The sequence below is a fragment of the Prenolepis imparis genome, unplaced genomic scaffold (genome assembly GCF_030444845.1).
Source record: "Prenolepis imparis isolate NDT839.2.m4 unplaced genomic scaffold, iyPreImpa1.0 SCAF_12, whole genome shotgun sequence".
Lineage (NCBI taxonomy): Eukaryota > Metazoa > Arthropoda > Insecta > Hymenoptera > Formicidae > Prenolepis > Prenolepis imparis.
The window spans coordinates 15,808,053-15,818,783 of record NW_028141170.1 but is presented as its reverse complement, the minus strand read 5'-3'; the positions used below and the strand labels follow the sequence as shown (position 1 = coordinate 15,818,783).

Genomic DNA, 10,731 nt, shown 5'->3' with positions numbered 1-10,731 from the left:
AATTTTTATAATTGGTGCATATTATGGATCTAAGAAACCAGCAAATTGCAATGAGTATTTACAAAATTTTGTCGAAAATGATAGAGTTGATAAATAATGGAATTTTTCTGTATGAGAAATTATATAATATCAAAATTAAACAAATTTTATGCGATGCTCCTGCAAAATCTTTTATATTAAATGTAAAAGGTCACAATGGTTACTTCAATTGCACAAAGTGCATAATTGAAGGTGAATATCGAAACGGACGTATTTGTTTTGCAGATATTCATGCTGCAAAAAGAACAAATAATGATTTTTTAAATGAAACCGATGAAAATTTCCACTTAGACTATACCAATTTAAAACAAATACCGCAGTTACATTTTATAGAAAATATTCCTCTTGATTATATGCATCTACTTTGTCTCGGAATTATGAGAAAATGTTTGTATATGTGGACAACAGGTGATTTAAAAATTCGTTTGCAACATCGTAAATGTCAAACAATATCAAACAATTTAGAAACTATTAAACAGACTGTACCAGTTGAATTTGGTAGAAAACCGAGATCTTTGGATTATTTAAAACAATGGAAGGCAACTGAATATCGACAAATTTTATTATATACAGGCCCTGTTGTTTTTCAAGGAATACTTCAAAATGATTTATATGATCATTTTCTAACTCTTCACGTAGCTATTAGAATTTTATGCAGCAAAAATTTATGTAAGGATTATTTGAATTATGCTGAAGAATTATTGAATCATTATGTCAAAAGTTTTAAAATTTTGTATGGAGAATACAATGTCTCTCATAATGTTCACGGTCTGATTCATTTATGCGACGATGTTCGAATACATGGCACTTTAGATTTATTTAGTGCTTTTAAATATGAGAACTTTTTACAAGAAGTAAAGAAAGCAATTCGCAAAGCTGATAAACCGTTACAACAATTACATAGAAGATACGTAGAGAAAGATGCTATATGTAACAATGAAGTTTTGACATACAAAGAAAATCCTAAAATACAGTTACTTAAGGAACATTCTAATGGTCCCATTATTCAAAACTGCACAAATCCTCAGTATGAAGTTATTAATATTTCAAATTATGTTATAAAAGTGATTGATAATGCTAATTGTTGTCTTATGAAAGATGAAAGTATTATAAAAGTTGAAAATATTGCATATTGTAATACAAGAAAATGCTTAGTTGTCATCGGTAGAAAATATATGGTTAAACAAGATTTATTTCATGTTCCATGTGTGTCATCATTACTTGAAATTTATAAAGTTAGCAATTTGTCTGAATTATGTTCATGGCCCATATCGGATATCAGCAAGAAAATGTTTATTATGCAATACTCAAACAATGATGCATTCATTGTTTTACCGTTATTGCATATTGAATAATTAATAAAAAATTTAATTTGTAGATATTTAAAATAAAATAAAAATAAACAATATCTCTCTCATTATGAGTAAGAAATATTATATTGTCGAATTTGAAGATGGTCTTCAAATTATACCTAACAATTGGTTTACGTGTGAAAAAAAATCTGCAGCATATTGACCAAATTTGACAAATCAAAAGGAATATGATAAAGCAGTTGAGAAAATGAAAGAATATAATAATATTAATGCAACAATTGTATCCATTAAAAGAATATTTGGAAGTACAGGTACAAGTTTAATTTATCTTGTTGCTGAAATTTTTATTTGCAGCTTTAAGAAAGAAATATTTTAAAAATATTATTGTTTTCAGATAATTTCCTTAATGCAAAAAATAAGCTAAAATTAGCTGAAAAATTATCAGATTTGAATTCAGATGAAGATGACGCAGAAATTGTAAAAAAAAGGAGAAGACTTTATGCAACAAAAGTACTTTCTTCAAGCAGTGAAGAGGAAATTGATAACCTTGTTACAAATAAAAAAATTGATAATTATCCAAAAGTACCACAAATTTCGAAGGATTCTAATAAATCACGTCGCATGTTGCAAGATAAAGAAAACTGTCCATCAGAACAAGAAAATGAAACGCAACATGCACGATTTGAACAAAATTATAATTTTTCTTCAAATATTCATCAAACAATAAAAGGTAACAATTAGATATTTATATCTGCTGTGTATTATAATTTATTGAATATATGTCCAAGATAATGAAACTTCTTAATTTTATTTTATTACATATATATAGATATACTTTTAAAAAAATATATTATAATAAAATATTTTAAAACAGAAGAAAGTTTAATTTATAATTATTGTTTTATTAAAAATAAGACAAATTTTTTTTATAATTATTTAATATATTTTTACATAGTTTTTGAAATTTTTTGTTTCTTTAAATAAAATAGATGTTATAGCATTATTTATATAGAGCTCTACAATTACAGATTCGCAAAATGTCCATCGAGTTTCAAATCAAAACGGTTCTTGTGGAAATATTTCTAATGTTCAATGATGACATGACACAACAGGTATAGAATTTCTTATGTTTATTTAAATTTTAAAGTAATTACTATTATATTTTTACATAGTTTTTGAAATTTTTTTTTCTTTACATAAAATAGATGTAATAGCATTATTTATATAGAGCTCTATATTGCAATTTCAGATTCGCGAAATGTCCAGCGAGTTTCAAATCAAAACGTTTCTTGTGGAAGTATTTCCAATATTCAACATGACACAATAACAGGTATAGAATTTCTTATGTTTATTTAAAATTAATAACATTATTTATATAGAGCTCTACAATTTCAGATTCGCGAAATGTCCAGCGAGTATCAAATCAAAACGTTTCTTGTAGTTGAAGTATTTCTAATGTTCAACATGACACAACAGGTATAGAATTTCCTATGTTTATTTAAATTTTAAAGTAATTACTATATTTTAATACACATTTGTATATTAAACAGAAAGATTTGTTTTTTAAAACTAAATAAAATCATATTCTCTATTAAACTGTCTGTATTTTGAATATTTTTAGGATTTGATGAATTTAAGCATCACGTATATAGAAGCCTTTCTCTGCTTAAGCAGAAATTAGATTTGATTTTACAAAATCAATTAGATTTCCACGAACAATGGCAAAATGACAATACAAGACAATATCATCCCCAATGAAGATGATGATGTAGATGTTATGTTACAATTTCCAATAGAAACTGATAACAGTTTGAATCAATTAGAAGAAGCTCTTATTGATAATAATTATCGTACTAAATTGGTAAAATAAAATAATATGTTATATATACCTATATTAATTATATCTTTACAAGATTTATAAATTATAAATAATATACCCATTTATTCGTTGATTTTTCGATGTTTATCTATTATCAAAAAATAAAACATTTTGTTTGCATTTTTATTACAGTTAATAAAATTATAATTAATTTAACATTTTATATTTGTTTATTAAAATATTTTATTTTCTAGGTAAATAAACTTTCAAAAATTGGTGGCAAAAATTTAAGACAACTTGTTTTAAATTTAATGAAAAGAATTTTTGCAGTAACCGTTGCAAAAGAGTATAGTTGATATGGAAAAAAACAAAACAAAACTTTCTCAGATTTAAAACTTTGCTCAGTTATTATCAGTGAGTATATGTATAATATATATTATATATGTATATATTTATATTATTTATTAAAATATATTTATATGTATACACTTAAATTATAACTTATTAAATGTACATATACATTAGATCTAGTTATAAATATAATAATTATATTTATTATAAATTTGAGAAATATTATTATCGGCTCTCAGTATTTAATAAATAAATAAATATGATTTTTTAAAACGACCAATAGAGCCAAGCACGAAAATTAATTCTAATTTTTAGAACTGTATCTCTTGGTTTGAGATTACTTTGAGAAATTAGAATTAATTTTCGTGCTTGGCTCTATTGGTCGTTTTAAGAAATCATATTTATTTATTTATTAAATACTGAGAGCCGATAAAAATATTTCTTAAATTTATTTATTTGCGTCTGGGCCTAATTCATGGCGCTATTTACTAACATCCATTATAAGACAAATGAAAAATATAGGATCGAAAGGGTCTGAATAGCTTAGTGGTAAGAGCAGTCGCCCGGCAAGCGAAAGACGCGGGTTCAATTCCCGCTTCAGCGACTTTTCGGGCCTATATTTTTCTCGCCTATTTTCCCGTTGTAAAGTTCGAGGATTATGAATTGATGGAACTTAGTAATCTCAAACCAAGAGATACAGTTCTAAAAATTAGAATTAATTTTCGTGTTTGGTTCTATTGGTCGTTTTAAAAAATCATATTTATATATTTATTATATATTATATTTAAATTAGAGAGAGAGAGAGAGAGAGAGAGAGAGACAGAGAGAGAGAGAGAGAGAGAGAGAGACAGAGAGACAGAGAGACAGAGAGAGACAGAGAGAGACAGAGAGAGAGAGAGAGAGAGACAGAGAGAGAGACAGAGAGAGAGAGACAGAGACAGAGACAGAGAGACAGAGACAGAGACAGAGAGACAGAGACAGAGACAGAGAGACAGAGACAGACAGAGAGACAGAGACAGAGACAGAGAGACAGAGAGACAGAGACAGAGACAGAGACAGAGACAGAGAGACAGAGACAGAGACAGAGAGACAGAGACAGAGAGACAGAGACAGAGAGACAGAGACAGAGAGACAGAGACAGAGAGACAGAGACAGAGAGACAGAGACAGAGAGACAGAGACAGAGAGACAGAGACAGAGAGACAGAGACAGAGAGACAGAGACAGAGAGACAGAGACAGAGAGACAGAGACAGAGAGACAGAGACAGAGAGACAGAGACAGAGAGACAGAGACAGAGAGACAGAGACAGAGAGACAGAGACAGAGAGACAGAGACAGAGAGACAGAGACAGAGAGACAGAGACAGAGAGACAGAGACAGAGAGACAGAGACAGAGACAGAGAGACAGAGAAAGAGAGAGAGAGAGAGTTATATATATATGTTTATATGTATTCTAGGTGCAGTTCAAGTTAAATATCCACAGGCTACTGAATATGAAATTTCGGAACCAATCAAATCATAGCTTCGTCATGCATCTGAAAAAGCACAAAAAATGAATGCTGCTGGCGTATAATTAAATTAATGATCAATTGTGATGATTTCTATTATATTTTTATTATCTTTTGACCCTCCAATCCAATTCTATGAATACACAGAATTACGTGCGTATTTAATATTTTTCGAATTTTTCATCAATATAGCCGAAAGAAAGGGAAATCTTTAAGACTATTAGATTGATAAGTATTAGATTTTGATAAGATTTAAGATATAGTTTGTTAATTTCAAAATGGTTAACTTTTTGCATTGATTTGTTTTTATTTATCACTTGTTTATTAGACAGTAGTAGATTTTAATAAGGTTTATAAGATATAATTTTTTAATTTCAAAATGATTAACTTTTTGCAAAATATGTTTTGTTTTTATTTATCATTTGTTTATTAGGCAGCATTACAATTTATCCGAAGCAAGATTTGACTATGGATTTTTTATAAATAAATTATTTAAAATGTGATATAAAAGTCGTTCATAGTTTCGAAGATATTAAAATAAATCTAATTTTTTTCATTCCAAAAACGAAATATACACACACGCACAAACTGAAACAAATTTATGCGAATTATTTCGTTTCTCCAAAGTTGCAATAAAATAAAGTTGATATCTCCAAGCGGCGATGTAGCACTTTTTAAACTTTTGTTCTAAGTGGTCCAGTTATAAAGAATCCATTAGACAAATTTGGGCGCCTCGAATAAAGTATCCTCGTTTATTAAAATAATATAAGATTATATAAAATAATTATATAATTATATGATAATCGTTTATTATTTTTCGGAGTCACTATTAGAATGCCTCTTTTTTATATATTGCCGATTGCTATGTTTTCCTTTTACATCACACGTCCTGGCGTTTCGTTTGTAACGCGTTAATATTGCCACGACAGGCGCACTCTCTCGATTAAATGTTGAAAAAATACATATATATAATACATATATGTACAAAAAAAAATATATATATGTACATTTTTTAAAATAAAGTTTAATTATTTTAACAAGACTTTTATTATCATTTTAGTTATAACTTTTTCTATTTATAATATAAAGATGAGAATGCATTCTTATAAGAATTTTATACGTAAATAATATTATATAAGCTTTTAAGAAAGTTGTAAATATAATTTTACATCTATCTTAAGAAATTGATATTTGAACATTTATCGATAGTTAAGAAAAACTAACACGTTAACATATTTATATTATATACATATATTAAATATATTTCTTAAAATATAAGGTAAACATGTTATTTCAACGACTTTTATTTTTAGAGAAGCTTCATTAGCTGATCATTTTTCTTTTATATCTGGTGACTCATTTTAAATGCCTGTTCACTTAAAATGAAACAACATTTGTCAGAAATATTTGTCGAATAATGTATCCAAGATATTTTAGGTAAGAATTTAAAATCCTTAACAGCACACATATCCGAAAGACGTTTAGAGGATATCCATAAAACATCCAAATATCCTCTGGATATCCTCTGAACGTCTTTAGGATATGTAACGTTGTTAGGATGGATTACCCTATATATTCAATTACTGCATATCGATCAACCTAGGATAGCAAAAAGGCATTTATAAAAACATCCATAGAGACATTGTTGCGATCGAATTTTGTTATATAATTATATCCTAAGGGTATCCATTTTTGGATCTCTCACAGATATCTTATGAGCGGACATTTAAACATCCTCAGTATATCCTAAATACATCCTCAGGTTTTACACGGATGAACTGTAAATATCTGAAAATCCCTCGAGATATATCCGATGGACATATCTCGGATTAACTTTTGCTATGTGAGAACCTATCCAAGTCTCACCTTTCCCTGTACTCATTGTCAGTTACACTTTCCCTTACATACATATGCAAATCATACAACCTTCCCCGCTCCTTTCTTTCTCTCCCCCCCCCCCAAAACGCACGAATGTATTTTGTAGTAGCTCCATAATACATCATCCGAATTTCTATAAATACACCATGTTCTTGCTCAATTTTCAGAGTGTTCCTTAAGCCCCAGGAATTTTTTCATGGTTTTATCGTATTCAGGAGATCAACATCTATAAAAAAACTCTACTTTTATTTACACCTTTGGGGGCCAAATTCGGTATCTTTTTGACATCCTCTTTTGACAGTAACAAAGCATTATTATATAGAAAGAAATTCTGGATCTTAAGTGAAAAATATCTTTATAATATATTATATTCGTATAAATTTTTTATGTGATAAAATTTTTATTTACATCTCATCTAGTTTTCTTTATTTATATACCGACGTAAGTAAGAAATTTAATATCTCGCATTGTATACAAGAGCACGCTTTTTTTGTGCAAATCTCTACAATGTAAACCGGATAAAGGCCATGTAGATAACTGAATTTTAAACATAGCTGACACACAATATGCGAGGCCTAATAAAGAGCACCGCTTTAAAATATTTTTATATAACATTTAACACTTTGACTATACGAAAAACGTATTATCTATATATATAAGTTCCGTCCATCTGTCTGTCTGACCGCGAACTACTTCCACATTTATGGACCGATTTTCTCGAAATTAGTACCAAAGTGTTGCAAATTTTTCGGGGATTGCTACTAATGTGGTTTTTTTTAGTTTCTACCCACCCACGCACACCCACCCACGCATTCACGCATTTATTGACCGATTTTCACGAAATTGGTACCAAAATTTCGCAAATTTTTCGTAGATGACGACGATGTGTTTTTTTTAGTTTTATACCCCCACCCACGCACCCACCCACGCACCCACGCACGTATATTCACATATTCATTGACAGATTTTTACGAAATTGGTACCACAATTTTGCAAATTTTTCGAGGATCGTTAATTTGTGGTTTTTTAAAGGTTTTTTTAAGTTTACACCCACCCACGCACACCCACCCACGCATTCACGCATTTATTGACCGATTTTCACGGAATTGGTACCAAAATTTCGCAAATTTTTCGGGGATGGCTATGTTGTTTTTTTTAACTTTTGCCCACCCACTCACCCACCCACGCACCCATCCACGTATTCACATATTCATTGACAGATTTTTATATAATCTATATATAAAGTACCTTTGTGGTTTTTTTTAAGTTTTATATCCCTACTCATCCACCCACGCAGCAATTCATCAATTCATATATTTCTTGACCGATTTTCTCGAAATTGGTGTATTCACATGTTCATTGACAGATTTTTATATAATCTATATATATACATATAAGTACCTTTGTGGTTTTTTTTAAGTTTTATATCCCCACTCATTCACCCACGCAGCAATCCATCAATTCATATATTTGTTGACCGATTTTATCAAAATTGATATTAAATTTTTTTTAAATTTTTGGGGCTGACTACTGTTTTTTTTAAATTTTTATACTACGATCAACCCACTCACGCATCTACCCACGCATTCAAAAATATATTTACTGATTTTATAGAAATTGTTAAGAAAATTTTCCAAATTTTTCGAGGATGGCTATTATGTGGTTTTTTTAAGTTTTGCTCACCAACCCACCCACCCATGCACCTATCCATCAACTCATATATTTGTTGACCGATTTTATAGAAATTGGTACCAAAATTTTTAAATTTTTTCGGGAATGGCGACAATGATGGTTTTTTAAAGTTTATAACCCCAAATCACGCACCCACCCACGTGCGCGCGCATTTATGGACTGATTTTCACCAAATTGGTATCAAAATGTTTAAAATTATTATGTTTGCGATGATCGATGAAAAATTTGGATTTTTATAAAATTTTAATTTTAAAAAAATATGTATATTTTTTTGAAGATTTCTACACCATTTTGTTTAGAATGTTCCAAAACATTGAAATATAAAATTTTGTTAAATACATGAAATATGTATATTTTTTTGAAGATTTATACAACATTGTGTTTAGAATGTTCCAAAACATTGAGATATAAAATATTATTAAATACATGTATGTATTCATCCACATTTATCCATTTTATATCTACACACACACACAAACATAGATATATAGATATAGATACACATAGCGTTAAAAAATTAAATCTTATGTAATAATCTATATATAGTTTATATTTTTTGACGTGAGTAATTTAATGACTATTTGCTGGTTTCACATGTTAAATGTCATTTATTTAATGAAATAAATAGACTGATTAAAAAATAAAATAAGTATTATCATGGATAATTTATTAAATAAATCAAATAAATGTGAGAATATAATGAATGAAAATAATAGCATTGAACAGAGTGAAATAGTTAGAGAATGTGAGAATGTAATGAATGAAAATAATAGCATTAGCCAAGGCGACGAATATGAAAATGGTAAATATTAAAAAATAATTAATTAGTTAATTTATAAAAAATAATTTTATTTAATGTAATTGTACACACATACTTTATTGTTTAAAAAATTGCAGTACTTCAAGATGAGCTTGATTATTTATTAATAAATAATCAAGATGAGCTTGATTATTTATTAATAAATAAATCCAATGAAAGTGAAAATGCAATAATAAATGAAAATAATGGAGATGAAATGAAAAGTATTACAATCGAAGAAACAACTGGACAAAGCGAAATGGATAAAGAAATTATGGAATTTAAAAATGGTAAATAGTAAAAAATAATAAATTTTTGACAAAAAAATTATTTATTTAAATTTTAATAAATTTTTAATAATTATTTTATCATTACTAATCTAACTAATTTAGATCTGTGTGAATAATTTACTAAATTTATTAATTTAAATTTTAATAAATTTTTAATAATTATAACATTTACTAATCTAACTATTTTACATCTGTGTGAATAATTTACTAGCTATTGTATATCGCTAATCTAGCTATTGTATATCTATATGAATATTTTTTAAACATTGTTTTTAAATTAATATCTACATATAAAATTAATAAAAATACAATAAAATATAAAATAAATAATTTAAAAACAATTATAAATTTATATTCTTATTTCTATTAATTTTAATATCATTATTTTAATCTTTTTATTATTAGTAATATCTATAGATAATTTCTATTATTTTTAATATCACTATATAATTTTTAAAATTATTATTAATAATCATATAAACTAATTTAATTTATAATTAAAAAATTTCAGTATTAGAAGATGGACTAGATCATTTATTAATTAATGCAATAATTGAATTTGAAAAACAAATGGAGTATAAGAAGAAAGAATGTAAAAAGGAGAATAAAAAAGAAAATAATAAGCGTAAAGATGACAACGATGATAATAAGAAGAAGAAACATAAAAAATTAATGTGATTAAAAAAAAATTTTTTAGAAGATTATTTATCTATATATATATGTATATCTCTATATGTGTATTTACTCTCTATATGTGTATTTAATTTATATGTATAAATATATTTATCAAAAAGATATTAACAATTTTAAATTTGAAAAAAATATTTCATAAATAAATTATAAACGCACGTACGTGTACAATAAAAAATATCAAATATATAGATATAAAGAGAGAGAATGAGGTTAAGAAAGAAAGAGATAGTTTGTGTGTGTGTGTGTGCGCGCATGTGCGTGCGTGTGCGTGTGTGTGCGTGCGTGTTGTGTGTGTGTGTGTGTGTGTGTGTGTGTGTGTGTGTGTGTGTGTGTGTGTGTGTGTGTGAGAG

General features: G+C 27.5%; 1 protein-coding gene and 1 pseudogene across 1 annotated transcript; both read left to right on the top strand.

Moving 5' to 3' along the window:
• The first annotated feature begins 416 nt into the window (after positions 1-416).
• Positions 417-1,394, top strand: LOC145943758 (uncharacterized). The gene has a single exon (XM_083051562.1). It carries the CDS (start codon positions 417-419, stop codon positions 1,392-1,394), a length of 978 nt encoding a protein of 325 aa, XP_082907688.1.
• Positions 1,395-1,452: 58 nt separating this feature from the next.
• On the top strand, positions 1,453-5,094 carry LOC145943455 (uncharacterized; annotated as a pseudogene).
• Positions 5,095-10,731: the final 5,637 nt, after the last annotated feature.